This window comes from Larus michahellis, chromosome 24 (assembly GCF_964199755.1).
Source record: "Larus michahellis chromosome 24, bLarMic1.1, whole genome shotgun sequence".
Classification (NCBI taxonomy): domain Eukaryota; kingdom Metazoa; phylum Chordata; class Aves; order Charadriiformes; family Laridae; genus Larus; species Larus michahellis.
The window spans coordinates 2,580,518-2,598,066 of NC_133919.1; the positions used below are offsets into that span (position 1 = coordinate 2,580,518).

Sequence of the window (17,549 nt, forward strand, 5' to 3'; positions counted from 1 at the left end):
GCGCAGACCGGAAGGGGGGAAGCCGGCCGGGCGCCATCTTGGTAGAGGGCAGCGGCGCTGGCGCCATCTTTGGTGCGGGCGCGGCCCCGGGGGGGACTTTGCCCGCGTCCCCTCGGTGCCGCCGGCGGGGCATGTACGGGCCCGGGGAGGCTGGGGGGGTCTGGGGGCAGCGGGCAGGGATCGGGAGCAGTTGGGACGATGCGGGAGGTGCAGGGGGGGAAGATTTGGGGCAAATTGGGCCGTTTTGGGGGGGGGCTGATGGGGCCTGGGGGCAGGTGGGCGGCTGAGGCGGGGCAGAGCTGAGGGAAACTGGAGCTGCTGGGGGCAGCCGGAGGGTGCTGGGGGCAGTTTGGGGGGCGCTGGGGGCAGTTTGGGGGCTTCTGGGGGCGGACTGGGGGATTCTGGGGCATTTTGGGGGCTGCTGGGAGCAGTTTGGGGGGTGCTGGGGGCATTTTGGGGGCCGCTGGGACCAGTTTGAGGGTGCTGGGAGCAGTTGGGGGGTGCTTGGGGCAGTTTATTGGGTGCTAGGGCATTTTGGGGGCCGTTGGGGGCATTTTGGGGGTGCTGGGGGCAGATTGGGGGGTTCTGGGGCATTTTGGGGGGTGCTGGGAGCAGTTGGGGGGTGCTTGGGGCAGTTTATTGGGTGCTAGGGCATTTTGGGGGGTGCTGGGGGCAGATTGGGGGGTTCTGGGGCATTTTGGGGGGTGCTGGGGGCAGTTGGGAGGTGCTTGGGGCAGTTTCTGGGGTGCTAGGGCAGTTTGGGGGCCGCCGGGGGCATTTTGGGGGCTGCCGGAGGCAGTTTGGGGGCGGGGGGGCTGGGGACAGAGGGGCCGCGGGAGGGGTCTGGCCGATGACACCCACCCACGGGCCCCTTTGTGGGGGCCAGCGCCGTTCCCTTGGCCGTGGGTCCCCCGGGGCCGTGCCCCTCCAGCCCCCCCAGCACAGGGACCAGGCGGTGGCTGTGACCCCCACCCCGGTGCCCCCCAGGCTGAGCGCGGTGCCCCGCTCCCCGCTGCGCTGCCTGTGCACCCCGAGACGCCCGCACGGCTCCGACACCCCGGGCAGGTACCGCGGGGACACGGAGCTGGGGAGTGGGGGGGGACGACACGGGGGGACTGCGGGTGTCCCTGGGGCTGACATCCGCTCCCCCCCACCGCCGCCGCAGGTCGCCGTCCCCCGCCATGGCGGGTCCCCCGGGGCTGAAGCCGCTGGTGGCCGTGGGTCAGGTCACCTCCACCCCCGACAAGGAGCTGAACTTCGCGGCCTGCGCCGGGCTGGTGCGGGAGGCGGCCGGTCGCGGCGCCGCCATCGTCTTCCTCCCCGAAGGTTTCGACTACATCGGCCGCGACGCGGCGCAGACCCTCAGCCTGGCCGAGGGGCTGGATGGGGACCTCATGGGACGCTACGCCGACCTGGCCAGGTACCCCCCGGGCGAGCGGCGGAGATGGGGATTCCTGTCCCCAAATGCGCCGGGGTGACGCCGTGTCCCTCTCCCCAGGGACTGCGGCGTGTGGCTGTCCCTGGGTGGCTTCCACGAGCGTGGCCAGGACTGGCCCACCACCCAACGCATCTACAACTGCCACGCGCTGCTGGACCCCGCAGGTGAGACACCCGCCCTGGCCCCAGCCCACCGACTGGGGGTCCCCAGCCCCTGTGAGTGTCCCCACCTCGCCCCCTCCTGTCCCCAGGTCGCCTGGTGGCCGCCTACAGGAAAACCCACCTGTGTGACGTGGAGCTGGAGGGACGCGTCACCATGAAGGAGAGCGGTTTCACCAACCCTGGCACCGAGATCCTGGCCCCGGTCAGCACGCCGGCAGGGAAGGTACGGGGAGGAACGGGCAACGCTGGGGTCCCCACAGTGGCACCGTGTCCCCTCTGCTGTCCCCAAACCCCTGCCCACAGCCCCCTGGGGCCGGGCGCCTTGTCCTCGCTGATGTCCCCTCCTTGTCCCCTCCAGCTCGGCCTCTCCATCTGCTACGACTTGCGCTTCCCCGAGATCTCGCTGGCGCTGCGCCGCGCCGGCGCCGAGATCCTCACCTACCCCTCGGCCTTCACCGTCCCCACCGGCTCGGCGCACTGGGAGGTGAGCTCAGCCCCGTCCCTTGTCCCCCGCGTGGCTGGGGACACCCCGGGGGGTGTCGGATCGGGGCTGAGCCCTCACCCCAACCATGCCCAGCGGCGAGCAAGCAGGGGAGAACCCTGCTGCAGCCAGCAGGGGCAAATTTCGGATGAAAGAGCTGGTTTTGGGGGTATTTAAGGGGCGGGTGACGCAGCCAGCCTTGCCGCGGTCCCCCCCGGGGGCTGGGATCCGGCATTGCCGTGTCCCCCGGCAGGTGCTGCTGCGGGCGCGGGCCATCGAGAGCCAGTGCTACGTGGTGGCGGCTGCCCAGAGCGGGAAGAACCACGAGAGCCGCACGTCCTACGGCCACTCGCTGGTGGTGGACCCCTGGGGGGCCGTGGTGGCCCAGTGCCGCGAGGGACCCGGCCTCTGCTACGCCGAGATCGACCTCGACTACCTGCACCGCGTCCGACGGGAGATACCGGTGCAGGGCCACCGCCGGCCCGACCTCTACGGCACCGTGGCGGCCGCGGGGCTGGCGCCGGCGCCGTGAGCCCCCCCCCCCCCGGTGCCGTCAAATCCCGAGCGGAACCAGATCCGCTCCGTTTCGGACCATTTCTCCCCAAAACGCGACAGCAAGACGCACTCGGGGCTCCCCTGTGCCACAGCCAGGAGGGGGTGTCCCCGGGCCCCGTGTCCCCACACCGCGGGGGGGGTGCAGAGTCTCCCCCCACCCCCGCGTCCCCCCCCCCCCGGTGTGGAAGGAAGGAGCCAGGCGCTGCGGTAGATGTTTATTTCAAGAAACCCGAAAGCTACACAGGGGAATATGACCGTTATATTGAAGTTTAAAAAATACAGAAGTCACAGAAATTACACCAAGTTGTGCCAGAATCGTCCGTAAAGCGGAGGGGGGGGGGGCGCCACACTCACCACAAGTCCCAGAGGGAGGAAATCGCCTCCCCCCCCCCACCCCCCCCCGGCAGCCGAGCGGGGACGTGGAGAAAAACCACAAAACCAGGACGGAGCTGGAAAACCTTGTCATCCCCTGCCCCCCGCCCCGGCTCCCCACCCCGACCCTGGGGACCCACAGGCAGCGGCTGGGGCGGGGGGGGAGACAGGCCATTTTGGGGGCTCTCCGGGGCCGAGGAGCTGGGGCTGGTGGCCACGGGCAAGGAGCAGAGGGTTGCTGCCCCCCCCCACAAGCCGCGGAGGCAGAGGCTGTGGTGCCTGCTGCCAGCAACAGGCAGATCTCGCCGCCCCAGCCCGGCTCTTGTCCCAGTTTGTCCCAGTTGCCAGCTGGAGAGGGGAGGGACAGGGCCAGGCAGCCGCCGGGGCGGGGGGGGGTGTGACAGGCAGGAGGTTTCGGGGCGTCCCACGGCGCTGGTCCTGCCCCCCCTCCTCGGCCCCCGCAGGGGAGGGGGACACGAAGGCACATGGTCCAGGGGACGCCGCGGGGACGGTTTTACTCCTGAGAAACCCACTGAGGCGACGGGGGTTGGGGGTTTATTTGAGGGAGAAACAGGGTCAGAGGCAGGGGGGGGACACACACACTGCCCACAGAGCCCCCCACCCCGGGATGGCGGCACAAGGGCAGGAAGGGGACAAAACCACCCCCAACCCCGGCGCAGGCAGCCATGGGGCTGAGCACCCCCCCCACACACACACACACTCCCAGTACAAACCTCTGCTGAGCGCCCCCCCCGGCCTTGCCCTGCCCCCCCCACCCCAGCCCCGGCACTGACGCGTCCCAGGCAGGATTTTTGCCTTTTTTTTTTTTTGTTTGTTTTTTAATGGATACAAAATAAAAGAGGAAAAAAAAAAAAAAAAAAAGGGAAAAACAAAGCGAGAGGGGATGATGACGGGGGGGGGGGGGGGGTGTGTGGTGTGAGGAAACACATAAGCCCCCGGCGCTGCCCCCCCGCGGCTCCAGCCGGGCTCCCAACCCAGAGTTAATGGGGGGTGGTGGGGGTGGTTTCAAATCATCTTTTTCCTTTTCTTTTAGGAAAAAAAAAAAAAAAAAAAAAAAACAACAAAAAAAAACCAAAAACCCAAACCGGAGAAAGGAAAAAGGCCGGGGGGTGGGGGGGGGAGTAGGGGGGGGCGGCAGCGAGCGGGCGCGGGGCGTCAGGGAGCCGTCTGCAGCATCAAGTTCCTCAGGAGTTTCTGGCGCCCGACCTCGTAATCCTCCTCGTCCACATTGACCAGCAGTTTGATGGCTTCGTGGCCCACGGCTTGTTTGAGCGAGTCCGTGATGAAGACGCCTTTGAGGGCTTCCAGCAAAGAGCCGTTGATGTAATCGCGCCAGAACGCGTCGAGGTAGGTGAGCTCTGAGAATTTTATGTCACAGATGATGGAGCCCAGGTCCCGGGATTTCAGGATGGTGTTGGCCTGGTTGAAACGCTCGAACTGACGCTCCAAGGGGTCCTGCTTGTTGGAGAAGACGTTGCCCTGAAGCGCCGTCTCGTGCTGGCAGTACTCGGCTCGGACTCGCAGGCGGATGTCTGAGGGGGGGGGAAAAGCGGGGAGGGCGGTGAGAGCTCCGGCGTGGGGCCAGGAACCCCAAAAATGCCCCCTGAAGCCCCCGAACCCCACACCGTGGGGGGCTCTTACCACAGGTCTGCTTCTCCTTAGGGTCCGGCGTCGCCGACTTCCTCCTCTTGCGCTGGCTGCTGAGGAGGGTCCTGCCGCGGCCGGGCCTCTTGGTACAGATCTGGGGGCCCGCGGAGGAGCAGCAGACCACGGGGTGGTGGGGAGGCACTGCGCGGGGAGAGGACGGCGACGCTGAGCCCCCCCCCCGCACCCCCCCACCCGGCTCCCCATGGGGACATCGGGGACGCTGAGAGTCCCGTGTCCCCCCCCGCCCCGGGCTCTCCCTGGGGATGCTGAACCCTCCCTGGGGACGCTGAGCCCCCATCAGCTCATCCCTGGGGACATGGGGGACGCTGAGCCCCCCCCCCCGGCTCACCCTGGGGACATGGGGGACGCTGAGCCCCCCCCCCCCCGGCTCTCCCTGGGGACATTGGGGATGCTGAGCCCGCCCCCCAGCTCTCCCTGGGGACATGGGGGACGCTGAGCCCCCATCAGCTCTTCCCTGGGGACATCGGGGACGCTGAGCCCCCCCCCCCCCGGCTCACCCTGGGGACGCTGAGCCCCCCCCCCCCCCCCCGGCACTCCCTGGGGATGCTGAGCCCCCCCCCCCCGGCACTCCCTGGGGACATGGGGGATGCTGAGCCCCCCCCGCCCCAGCTCTCCCTGGGGACATGGAGGATGCTGAGCACCCCCCCGGCTCTCCCTGGGGATGCTGAACCCTCCCTGGGGACGCTGAGCCCCCCCTGGCTCACCCTGGGGACGCTGAGCCCCATCAGCTCTTCCCTGGGGACACTGGGGAGGCTGAGCCCCCCCCCCGCCCCCTCCCCGGCTTTCCCTGGGGACATGGGGGATGCTGAGCACTCCCCCAGCTCTCCCTGGGGACACTGGGGACGCTGAGTGCCCCCCCCCCCAGCTCTCCCTGGGGACATCGCGGAGGAGTGGCTCTGTCCCCCACCTCCTTCCCACGCCGCTGTCACCCCCCAGTTGTCGTCCCGTCCCCCGTCCCTCCCCCCCATCCCAGGATGCTCGTCCCAAGGGGCGTCTGGCAGCCCCAGGAGCCCCCACAAGCCCCCAGAGGGGAACCCCAAATTCCGGGGCAGTTATGGGGATGTCGAACTGCGTGCTCAATCGTCCCCCAAACTGCGGGGCTGGTGGCGGCAGGGCCAGATGTCACCTCAGCAGCGACGGAAGCGTCACCCCCAGCCAGAGGCGAGTCCCAGTGGGAGCAGACGAGGCAAAAGCGGGATGGTCCCGATGAGTTCCCGTGGGCCAACCCCCCCCCCCCCCCCAACCCCGAGCCCCGAGGTCTGGTGGCCGGGGCCACCCGCACCCACCTGATTTATGGGGGTGGCCGAGGCCGTGCTCCGCCTCGCCGTGAGCTCGGGGCGTCACGTAGCGAATGGACGTCTCCTCCAGGTACTTGTCCACCAGGTCCGGGCACACTGCGAGAGAGAGGGGACACGGGTCCCTTCAGGGGACACAGAAGGGACACGGGTCTCCTTTCGGGGGGGACAGAGGGGACACGGGCCCCTTTAGGAGGGGACATGGGTCCCCTTTTCGGGGGGACAGAGGGGACGCGGGTCCCCTTTTCGGGGGGGACAGAGGGGACACGGGTCCCCTTTTCGGGGGGGGACAGAGGGGACACGGGTCCCCTTTTCGGGGGGGGACAGAGGGGACACGGGTCCCCTTAAGGAGGGGACGCGGGTCCCCTTTTCGGGGGGGGACAGAGGGGACGCGGGCCCCCTTAAGGAGGGGACGCGGGTCCCCTTTTCGGGGGGGGGGGACAGAGGGGACACGGGTCCCCTTTTCGGGGGGGGGGGGGGGGACAGAGGGGACACGGGTCCCCTTTTCGGGGGGGGGACGGGGGACAGAGGGGACACGGGTCCCCTTTTCGGGGGGGGGGGACAGAGGGGACACGGGTCCCCTTTTCGGGGGGGGGGGGGGGACAGAGGGGACACGGGTCCCCTTTTCGGGGAGGGGGGGGGACAGAGGGGACACGGGTCCCCTTTTCGGGGAGGGGGGGGGACAGAGGGGACACGGGTCCCCTTTTCGGGGGGGGGGGACAGAGGGGACACGGGTCCCCTTTTCGGGGGGGGGGGGGGGGGGGGGACAGAGGGGACACGGGTCCCCTTTTCGGGGGGGGGGGGGGACAGAGGGGACACGGGTCCCCTTTTCGGGGGGGGGGGGGGGACAGAGGGGACACGGGTCCCCTTTTCGGGGGGGGACAGAGGGGACATGGGTCCCTTTAGGAGGGGACACGGGTCCCCTTTTCGGGGCGGGGGGGGGGGGGGGGGGACACAGGACGGGACAGAGGGGACACGGGTCCCCTTTCGGGGGGGGGGGGGACGGGACAGAGGGGACATGGGTCCCCTTTCTGAGGGCCAGGGCAGATCCCCTCCCAACATGTTTGAGCTCTGCCTCCCCCCGCGCGGCAGCACGTCGAGCGGCCGTTTCTCCAGCCCCGTCCTGTCGGAAAAAATCTCCATTCAGGAGCCAAGCTCCGGCCGTGGCGCAGGAAAGGCCGTTTCCATTAGTTCCCATGGATACTCCCGACACCCGGCCTCGGAGCGGAGCCAGCGCCAGCAAACGCGCAATCCCCCGGGAGAGACCCCGGCCAGGGAGGGCAACGCTTCCAGCACCGCTCCCGCACCGCGCCGGCTCGGCTCCTACACACCTGGCCATCGCTCAGACCAGTCCCGGCTTCGTCCCGTCGTGCCCCCCAGGGCTCGGGTGGGTCCGAGCAAAGGTCTGGGGGAGCAACCGCTCCTCCTCATCCTCCTCCGCAGCTCCGGCAGAGCGGAGCTGGCGGCAGCTCCGGGCCCCCGGGACGGACCCAGCTGCTTGAAATGCTTTAGGATAAACGCGTACACCCGAAATGTTAAACCTTCGTTATTTCCCCCCCGATTTGGCCGATCAAAGCCTTGAAGGAACGCGCTGGCAGGACGCGGGGTTTGGAGGAGAGTGGAGCTGCTGAGCAGAAGCAGCCGCTGAGCAAAGATTAGGGAACGAAACGAGTTATTTTTGAGGGCCGGGACATTTTCTGCGGGTTGTTTTTGTCCCGTTTGCCGAGCTCAGAGCCCTGCCCGGCCCCGGCCAGGATCCCTTCCATCCCCGCCGGATGGAAGCCGGCCGAGGTTGCGGGTCTCCCCGGCCCCCGCCGCCTGCGCCGAGGTAAAAAAAGACGGGATTTCGCTCCTTTTCAGAGCCAGGAATGACGAGGCAGGAGGAGACGAGACCTTCTGGCCACCGCGGGGTCTGGAAGGACACGGGAACCAGAAACCGGAGTCAGCTCGTTAAGTCCGGAGGAAACTTCCTTTAACCGATCCGTCCCTCCTCTTTACAGGCAAAGCGCTGCACATCATAAACCACATGGAAAGGGCCTTTCCGAAAGCTTTCTGAAATGCTATTTTTTGCACATTTAATTAAACCGTTTCCACCCAAGCGTGGCTGGAGACACGGCAAGAACGCGATCTCCCGGGTACGGAGCATCGCTCCTCGCACAACGGCGGCGTACGGAGACGCGAACGCCAAGTTCCAGCTCTCCCACCGCGCGGGTATCGCAGTTTAATATCAATCCGTCCTGAAAACTCACCCTGAAAACACCAAAACCTCACCCTGAAAACACCAGAATCTGACTCGGGGTGGACTCGCCTGGCTTCAGCCGGCCGAGGTACAGCAGCCAAGTCCCCCTTCGGTTTGGGTTTTTGCATGAAACAAGCAAAAAGCTGCTCAAGAAAGACAAAAATTAATGCTGCGACACCCTGAACCCCTACACAAACCGAGGGACGCAGAGCCGTGGATCCATCCCCGTGCCCCATGGAACCGGCATCTCCCGAAACCTCCCCGAATCCAGGCGTCGCACAGCTGGGCTGTGTAACGCACTCCCGCCTGCCGCTTTCCCTTTTCCTCTCATTTTTCTTGGCCGGGTGCGGGGGGAAGCGCGTCGGGAGGTTACACCAGCTCCGACCCTGGAAAACAGCTGCCTCCGCCTGCTCCGGGAGGAACTCTGCGGGCAATGACGGCTGGGACCAGGCTGGGATCCATCCCCGGCACAGCCACGTCCCCGAGCGGCACGCAGGGCAGAGAGTGGGTTTCCAGCTCCCAGAAAAGGCTGGATAACGGGAAAATCCACATGGAGTCCGCTCTAAGCCTGCAGGCAGGGGTGCGGGCGCAGACAGGACTGCCCTGCGCTCAGGCTCCATCCCTCGAGCTCCAGCAGGGCTGGAAATCTCCAGCGTTTCGGAGCGGCACAAGGCAGCGGCGTCCCTGTCCCCTCCCCGGCCTGATGCTGGTTAAGAAGCGACTGAGCCAAAAAAAAAAAAAAAACAAAAACCACCAAACCAAAAAATAAAACCAAACGCATTAATTTTCACAGAATCACAGAATTTTGAAGCCGGACGCAGTTTCCCCCTGGCAGGACGGAGGTGGCAGGCGGCGCGGGACCACGCTCCCGGTGACAGCCCCAGCTCCGAGGGTTTGCTCGCGCCAGCGCCGCCGTCCCTCCTCTCACCCCCCAAAAACCGGGGAGTTTTTACTGCCTGCCTCTACTTGCGCTCGCCCAAGCCCTGGCGGGGAACGGCACCGCTGCCCACAGCGCGAGCCGAAACCGGGGAGACTCAGCAGCCTGGAACGGCCAAAAAAGCCCAATTATCCTAATTTCAGGAGAAGATGCAAATTTCAGAGGTTGAATCCTGCTGGAGCGGCTGCCTCGCGCCATTCCCTGCGACAAGTACACTCTCCTCCCCGACTCCTGCGGCTCTGGTTAATCTGGCTCCTTGAAATCTGAATCGAGGTGGGGTTTTTTTAAGTCAAAAAAAGGCCCAGGGCCGAGGAGGTGGAGGGCAAGGGGTCAGCTCAGCCCGGCAGCTCCACGAAGTGACCAAAACTCCACCAAATTTATCCAGATCCAAAGGGCCGGGTCACTGTTGGGGTCTCTTGAGCCAGGAGAGAGCGAGGGGAAAAGGGGCAGCCAAAAGAGGAGGGTTTGGAGCATCCCACTGGAAAATGAGTGGGGGGAAAAAAAAAAAATAAAAATAAATCTGAATTTGGACATGGGTTTCTCACTCCGGGCTCTCCGCACGCTGCAGGACCCACAGCACCAGCGCGGGGAGGACATCCGTCACCTTCCCAAACCCAACTCAGCCCCCAGAGGAGGAGGAGGTTTCGCCCCGAAGCCGCTGGCACGTCAAGCGCAGCAGCCACGAGCTTCCCTGGACCCTCCCGGCTCCTTCTCGCTCCCCGGCACGGCCCTGAGGCCACTCACGGCATCTCGTGTGACTTTGGGCCGAAAGGAGTATTTCCCTAAAAACTAGGGAGGAGCAGCGGGAGCTGGGAGTCGGAGACATGGAGCTGGGAGAGCCGGGAGTCACAGAACTGCACAGCAGGCAGCAGGAATCCCGGTTTTCTGCCGCTAAAGGCAGGAGGAGACCTCGGCGCTTGCCAGAAACGAAACAAGGCTTTAAACCCCCAAAACCGTGCGTGGGCGTTTGTGAAAACCCTTTAAAACACCCCTTGGCCTTCTCTGCCCGCATTTCCCTGCTGTTCTGGCAGCCGTTTGTCCTTACAACCCTCAGGTTCCTTTAACCAGCAGGGCGTCAGCGAGGAGAAACGGGAGAATAACGAAGCGAGCTTCGTTAGGGAGCGGGCCCGGGCGTCACTTACCGGCCCGTCGCCTCTTGAGGGTGACGTAGGGCAGCAGGTCGTGGCGAGTGATGATCCGCAGCAGTTGCAGCACCTGTCGGAAGTTGGTCTCGTCGCAGCGGCCCTGCCGCTCCAGCGCCAGCAAGAAGTCCCTGCCGCTGCGGATCATCCCCCTCTCGTAATCGTCGATGACGTCCACGAAGAGGAAGGAGAGCACCCGCACGTCCCGGTGGGTCAGGTGGGTGCCCACGATGTCAAACATGCGGTGCAGGCTGTACAGCCCGTGCTCCCGGTCGCCCTGTTCCTCCGGCCAGGCCTGCGCTCGGCTCCGTTTGAAGGTGGCCATCTTCCACCACGCGCCGGGGGCTCCGCTCAGCGCCGCAGCCCTGGGAGACGAAGAGAGGCAACAGGCTTTCATCAAACCCTTCCCCATGGAGGCTTGATTAAAAACCCCCGCTCTATATCCCCCCCACCGCATTTCCGCGCTCGGCGGTGGCTCGTCCTCTCCTCTGACGGAGGATCTTACACCAAAAATCGAGGGTTGGGTACCCGACCCATGGCACCGGGCTCCGCCATGACACCTTACGGCTCCAAACACCGTCTGGCAGAAACCCCTACGAGCTCCAGGGCTCCAGAGCGTGACCAATGTCCTCCACCCCAGCAAAACGAGTCCCTGCATCCTCTGGCAAAGCCTAAACCCTCCGCCGCTGCCCCAGCGGGCACTAACCGCACGGAGCCGTTCGGCGCAGCCACCGGTATCGTGCCGAAACATCAAGGGAGAAGGAAATCAGCCGCTCAGCAGGTCCCGACCTGCTCGGCTTCAAAGTCGGAGCAGAGCGAGCCTCGTCAGACTGGCTTCGGCGGCCGACGCGGGGCTCACCCTCCTCCGTTCAGCAGGTTTCTCACCCAGCTACAGCCTCCCCCCTGGGGAAGTTCCTCTTGGCTCCGCCGTCACCCGGCTCTTTCAGCGGCACCGACAGCTCTGCTTCTTCCCCGAGAGCTGCGGGGAGTCACACACCCGGCTGAAAACAGGAGGGGACCCGCAGGAAAGGTGGCCCTTGTCTGGCCTCCTTCAGGGATCGAGCGCTGTCACAGCAAAGTGGGTGACATTAAGGTGTCCCACGCCTGGGGATGGCACCGTGCCACCGCACGGAGTCAGCCGCAAGACACGCCGGGAACCGGTGACGAGCCGTTCGGTAATGCCAGTCGCTCGGGGCAGGCGGGGATAGGGTTAGGAGGGAACCGCACGGCCCATGGCTGGGCACTGGGAGCAGGCTGGGGGGTGACATGGACCCGGGACGCCCCCAGAGCTACGCAGAGGGGCCTTCGGACCCCCGAAGCGCGTTTAAGCGCCCGCAGTGTGTCTCAGGCTCAGGGCTGGTGGCAAAAGGGCACCTGCCCCAGGCCCAGCCTCGGCGTGCCGGCATGCGTGCCGTACAGGGGAGTCACGCCGTCATTGCATCACGTTTATACCCAAAAATGACCCTTGTTGGTTTAAGCGGGTCAGGACCCCTCCTGCCCTGCGGGACGCCAGGCCAGAGGCTGCAGGAGAGCCGGGACGCCAGTCTGGTTTTTTCCCTGTGGTTTTCCAGGCAGGGTCCAGCCCCGAGGCCGGCGGCTCCGCTCCCTGTGGCTCCAGGCCATGGCTCCGTGTCCCCTCCAAGAGCTCACCCCAGCCCCGCGGCGTCTCCACGCAGCGGCTACACTTGGTTACGGTTTCCAAAACAGCGAGAGGCGTTAACACGGACACGGGCAGGAATCTCCGGTCTATTCCCGGCACAGCCCGTGACTCACGCTCTGGCACGGGGCAGACAGAGGAACGGGGAGCCCTCGACAGGGCCCGTTGGCCACCAGCACCCAACGGAAGGGTTTTAATTCTTATCATAAAACGCAGATAGCGTAAATTAAAAACGCGTTGAGCAACCGCTGCTCTGAAAACAGTCTGACACGGCTCTGAACTACTCCAGCTGGGGAGGAGAGGGAAATATATACTCTATAGCTTCCCCCCAAGTAGAAAAGTCATATCAACACAGCTTCTGGTGAAGATAATTCTTGGTACGAACAGCCTGTAGCCATCTCCATGCGGGAAAGAGGGGACAAAAATCAGAATAAAGCACCCTGGTTCTTCCCCAAGCTCCGGGAGGAGCCACATCAGCTCCAACGGAGCAGCTGGAGCGCGCTGGGCTGCAGCTCGGCACATCCCGGGAGAGGGTGAGGATTCCTCCGGTCTCGCACAGCCGCGTTACAGAGGGGCCTTGACCAGCAGCTGCGTCACAACAGATTATCAACCGGCAGCACACGGCGATTGCGTGAACAGGGAATAAAAGTGTTAAAAAAAATAATAATAATAATCAAGAAAAACAGCCCTTAGAGTCCTGATGGTCGTTGTCATGAGCGGAAAAAACAGAGAGAGCAACCAAAGTGTTCGCTGAAAGCTGCATTTCAAGCTGACAGTCAAGTCCCCGGTGCTCCTCGGCCGCATCCAGACTGGTTTGGTGCTGTGGCACCGGTGTCAACTGGTAAATGAAGCCGCAGCCAGGCAGCTCGAGAGGCCACTGGCCCAGCTCGGCTGGCACCCACAGCTCTCCCTCCACTCCGGGGTTTCGCTGTGGGAGCGGTAAATATTCCTGCACAAAGTAAAACACGCAAGAAACGGGCACGGGCGGTGGGAGGCGAGGGCTCGGCGTTCTTCCCAGCGTCCCGTAAGCAGCTCCCAGATAAAAACCTGCACGTAAACCCGCACCCCCACCTATCAGCTAATTGCCTGCGTGTTTACACCACAACATCTTCCCGGGGCAGCCCCAAACCCGACCTCTGTCCTCAGCTCAGCGCCGGTTCCCCCTTTCCCGCACCCAAAACTGGGAGGAACCACCCGAGCCTGGGCCACGGCCGGGAGCCGCTCCCCGGGACCTTCTTTTACAGCAGTTTCATGTAAAATGGCTCATTTCTCTGCCGTCGGGTTTGCCAAGCGCCGAATTGCATAAACCCCAGGCAGAATTACGCTATCTTTTGATTATTTAGTACCAACCACCCTGGAATTACGTTGCATTTTTTTTCTTCCAGAGAGGCAAAAGGGGGGAAAAAAAATAAAGAAAGAAAGAAAAAAAAAAAAGGCAATTTGACACTGTGCTGCCTAAACACGACAAGAAGAGATTCAGCAGAGACTCTGCGTGTGTAAGGGGGGGGAAGCACTGAGTCCCGGAGGGGCAGTTCCTTACAGCAGCACCACCCAAAACCACAAAAAGCTGTTAAATTTATTTGCGAGCAGGGGATTCCAGCGGCCGCTACTTGGAAGTGATCCCCGCTTCCCCTCGCCTTTTGGCTCGCCTCCCACCTTAAACCCACAGGAGCGGAAGGCTGGAGCGCCTTGCCGCGCACATACGTTAAAGAAAAAACACAACTAAAATCTTTTGATTTTCCTCAAGGAACGGCCCCGTCGCGTCCCGGCTGGCTCTACGGTACCGGGGCAGAAGTGACAAGACCCTGCGTGTGTGTCCCCAAAGACCCCGGCACAAACGAGCAGCACATCGCACCCGCGCGGGAGGAGACTTTCCTCGGGAGGAGACCTTCCGCAGCGCTCCAGGATCATTAAAATAATTTAAGGTGAACAGGAAAAACAAGCTTTTGGTGCCTACAAGGCTCTGCAGTTAATCAGTCCAAGCCTTACTCAAGCATCTGACTTAATCCATGCGGATGCTGGGGATTTCTGCCACCAAAGTCGAGTTAAATACCACAAAAACCCACCTCCTGACGGCACATTCCTGCCTGGATGGGCACGGAAGTCACAAACACGAACTTCAAGTTGAAATTTGGCTTTGAGGGGAATTTTTTTCTACCCTGGCCTCCTCCGTCCCGCCGCAAACCGATGCGAGGGAGACACCTAGTCGCGTTTTCGCTGCAGACCAGACCCAATCCTGCCCGACTCGGCGCAGACCGGCCACGGCAGAGCCGGACCAACAGCACTGCGGAGCCTGAGGCGGAACCAGAACCCCAGCACTGACCTCCCCAACCATTACCAAAGAGAAGGAAACGCAGACGGGGACAAACAGCCGAACGCTTTGGTTTCACCACCCCGGCAGCAGTTAACCAGGAGATTTCTTCTTCTTCTCTTCCAACACCTTTAACCTGACACTGCCCTTGCAAAAAGCAATTAGGCTGGAGTCGTTCCGGCTCGTCCCACCTCTCCTTCGGCAGCTCCTGCAGTCGCCGTCACGCCGAACAGGCATTTCTTCCCTTCTCCTTCCCCAGGAGAGGGCTCGGCGGCCCCGCGGCCACCGGGCGAGCAGAGGGCACGGTCTCCATCCACCGGGATGGCAGCCCTGGCCCTGAACCCCCGCCCACAGGCGGCTCCTCTCCCTGTGCCGGACGGGCCACGAGCTCGGGAGCCACTCGACTGCTGCTTTTTTACGTGACCAAATACCCAGACGGTAAATCTTCCCCATTCCCGGGCCGGCCGAAGGATGGGACACTGCCCGCGGTGACGGTGGCACTGCCCGTCCCAGCACACTCATCATCCCAAGGCATCGCACGGCGGGACAGGTAACCTCAGGTGACAAAACTGGCCACGGGATGAGACGGATTAATGGGAAAAGTGGGGATATAAAGGGTTCCTGCTGTGGCTGAACCGATCAAAGGGAGCTGAGAAGAAATAAGATTAATCCACAATTGTCCTCTTTGGAAGGGGGGTTTTTTTGACCTTCCCTCTGTAGCACTTTGTATCTGGGTCAGTGGGTCTGAGCCGGTACAATAACGCTGGCAGGGCGGAAAAAGGTCCTAAACCCACCAGTAACAACAGCAAACCCACCAGTCCCAGCCCAGCAAAACGCCACCGGCAGGCGAGGAGCCCCAGGGCCATCCCTGGACACCCCGCTGCAGGGAAGGCCGGAGGAGGAGGAGGAAGAACAGGAGGAAGCGTTCAGCCACGCTGCGTCACCGGACAACGTATTTGTAACACACACCCCCCCGCCCCGTAACGAGCCAGACGCAAAAGCAGATGCTGGCAGTGGTTTCGGGGTAGGATCGGGGGGGGGTTTTGTTGGTGCACGGGTTTAGTTGGGGGAAGGAGATTTTTATTTTTAAGTGCAGAAAGTGCTTTTCGCTTCCGTTCATCCCCCCGCCCCGTCTAATTCCTGCCACCTCGATTAATCTCTCAATCTAATTCCTGCCGCTGAGTGGCAGCTACAGCCTTGATTTCCCACGCCGCTGACGCCTGCCTCGACCGCCACCGGCAAAGGGACCCCGCAGAACCCCCCCGCCGGGACACAGCACCAGCCGGGGACGGCACCTGAGCCCCCCCACGCCGACGGGGAGAAGAGGAAAATCCTAAATAAAACCCCAAAGCTGGAAACTCCCAGCAGCGCCGCAGGTTCTCCCTGAGCCTCCCCTACGCCGGTGCGTAACCGGGACACGCCGCCACCGACGTCAGCCCGGCTTTACCAATCTCGCCCTTTCCATCAGCAAAACGACGCCTGATGGGGATTCACCCGCAGCGGCGCTTCCCAAACTTTCCCGAGCCAGGATGACGAGCCCAACCGCAGTTATTAACGCAAGGGGGTGCCCAGCAGATCCCCGATATCGATCCCAGCAAGGCCGGGCTGTGCACGGAGCACTGAGCCTCTCCCGCTGCATCCCAACGGTGCGAGGCTCACACAAGCAGCTCCTTATGGGAGAGGAGGAATAGGCGAATCGTTAGTACGTTAGAAAAATACATATAGGAACACCCACCTTAACGAGGAGCTCGTCTGGTCTTGCTTATATCCACGATTCCAACAGCGGCCAAGCGAGAGCGTTTTTCAGAAGTCTTCTATCCCCTTTTCTCCTTGACTTTTTAAATAAAACTACCCAACAAAAGCGCGGAAGCTCCTACGGCGTTTCAGGAATGGCTCTTGCAGCGGGGAAGCCAAACTTCCACAGTCGGGGATCGGCGGTCAGTGTTAAAGCTGGTCGACTTGCCAGAAGCCACCCAATTTATTTTTTTTTTTTCTCCCAAAACCTTCTTCTTTTGTTTTTTTCCCCCCCTACTTAATAATTTATTGACATGGGGAGGAGGAAAAGCAAAGTCCAGAACCCACCCTGCACTCTCTAGGCCATTTCTTTTTTTAAGGACACCATTCCTGAAGAACTAACTCCACTGTTCCCTTCTTACCAGCAGGATTTAACGCCGCCCTCGCAGACCCAGGCGATGGGCAGGGTGCTCAGAATACCTCAATTTGCTTTCTTAGTATAGCACCTCCTCCAGAAACTGGACCGGGTTAAGTGATAAACCTTAATAGAAAAAAAGCCAAGAGAAGGTCACCTGAACTGGGTTAGTCCTTTAAGATTCAGCCCATACCTTCTCCTTAGCGTTTATTCACAATTAGCATGCTCCTCTCCTCCCTAAGCCCAGCTGATCTCCCGAGAGAGCCGGACCCGGCGCCCGGGGGCTCTCGGCCGGGCCCACCCTATCCTACCTTTGCGGGAAATACCGAGAAATAAAAATCTCGGGCTCGCCCAGAATTTCACCTTAAAGCTGCCAAAATACAGCACGAAACCCCCCCCGCTAAACGGGGTGAGCTGCCGGCAGCCAAGGCTTCGCTGCGTCGCTCGCTTCTTCCCTCCCCGTTACCGGGCCCCCCCCGCTCCCGGCCCTCCCCCGCACCCCCTTTTTTTCAAGCCTCTCGGTCAAAAACCCCGCAGCCGCCGCCCGGGGACGGCCCCGTCCTGCCCCGCAAGGCCCCGGCAGCGGCGGGGGGTGGGGGGGGCGGCTCGGCCCCGCGGCCACGGCACTGCGGCCCCCCCTAAGCCCCCATCCCCCGGGCACCCGAGGCCTCTCCTGCGCTGCCCCTGCCCGGTACCGGCTGCTCTGAGGGGAAGGGGAGGGGGACGGTCTGGGCCCGGGCCCGTCCCCTCACCCGCAGGGACCGCCGAGGCCTCCCTCACGCCGCCCCCGCCATGCCCGCCGGCTCGGCCCCCGCTGCGCTGCGCCGGCCCCGCTGAACGCTGCGGGGCTGCCCGGGCTGAGGCGCCGCGGCCTCCTGGCCCCTCACAGCCGGGCCAGCCTCGGCACCGCCATGTTGGCTCCGTCCGCTCCGCTCCCCGCTCGCAGGCGGCCGCCGCGGCTCGCGGAGCGACGCAACATCCGGCGACGCGGCCCCGCCCCCCCCGTGGCCGCCTCTGAGGCCCCGCCCACTTCCGGGCCACGCTCACCTCGCCGCCTTCACTCCCATTGGGAAAGCCGGAGGGCGCGGCGCCCTCTTAGATAAGGGCAGGAGGGCGGGAACAT

At 63.5% G+C, this 17,549-nt stretch overlaps 2 protein-coding genes across 4 annotated transcripts; one reads left to right on the forward strand and one right to left on the reverse strand.

The window, feature by feature from the left end:
- The first annotated feature begins 10 nt into the window (after positions 1-10).
- NIT1 (nitrilase 1) lies at positions 11-2,934 on the forward strand. 3 transcript variants are annotated; one of them, XM_074566716.1, is made up of 7 exons: positions 11-133; positions 887-1,065; positions 1,166-1,420; positions 1,499-1,602; positions 1,689-1,822; positions 1,958-2,083; positions 2,334-2,934. In XM_074566716.1, exons 3-7 carry the CDS (start codon positions 1,182-1,184, stop codon positions 2,610-2,612), a joined length of 882 nt encoding a protein of 293 aa, XP_074422817.1. In that variant the 5' UTR covers positions 11-133; positions 887-1,065; positions 1,166-1,181; the 3' UTR covers positions 2,613-2,934. The 3 variants fall into 3 exon arrangements, with proteins under 3 accessions (XP_074422817.1, XP_074422816.1, XP_074422815.1); XM_074566715.1 differs by having other exon boundaries at positions 22-133; positions 988-1,065; XM_074566714.1 differs by lacking the exon at positions 11-133 and having other exon boundaries at positions 706-1,065.
- DEDD (death effector domain containing) lies at positions 2,838-17,402 on the reverse strand. Its single transcript, XM_074566724.1, has 5 exons — positions 16,013-17,402; positions 10,310-10,674; positions 5,983-6,090; positions 4,670-4,816; positions 2,838-4,560 (listed from the first exon to the last, which is right to left on the reverse strand). The coding sequence occupies exons 2-5, from the start codon at positions 10,632-10,634 to the stop codon at positions 4,184-4,186; spliced, it is 957 nt and encodes a 318-aa protein (XP_074422825.1). The 5' UTR covers positions 10,635-10,674; positions 16,013-17,402; the 3' UTR covers positions 2,838-4,183.
- Positions 17,403-17,549: the final 147 nt, after the last annotated feature.

Excerpts from the sequence above, each read along its gene's own strand:
- NIT1 (XM_074566714.1), top strand. The coding sequence starts at position 851 with ATGACACCCACCCACGGGCCCCTTTGTGGGGGCCAGCGCCGTTCCCTT. Across the intron at positions 1,421-1,498 it reads CGCTACGCCGACCTGGCCAG|GGACTGCGGCGTGTGGCTGT; the intron begins GTACCCCCCGGG and ends CCCTCTCCCCAG. Across the intron at positions 1,603-1,688 it reads CGCGCTGCTGGACCCCGCAG|GTCGCCTGGTGGCCGCCTAC; the intron begins GTGAGACACCCG and ends TCCTGTCCCCAG.
- DEDD (XM_074566724.1), bottom strand. The coding sequence starts at position 10,634 with ATGGCCACCTTCAAACGGAGCCGAGCGCAGGCCTGGCCGGAGGAACAG. Across the intron at positions 4,817-5,982 it reads CGGCCACCCCCATAAATCAG|TGCCTCCCCACCACCCCGTG; the intron begins GTGGGTGCGGGT and ends CTCCCCGCGCAG. Across the intron at positions 4,561-4,669 it reads TAAGGAGAAGCAGACCTGTG|ACATCCGCCTGCGAGTCCGA; the intron begins GTAAGAGCCCCC and ends CCCCCCCCTCAG.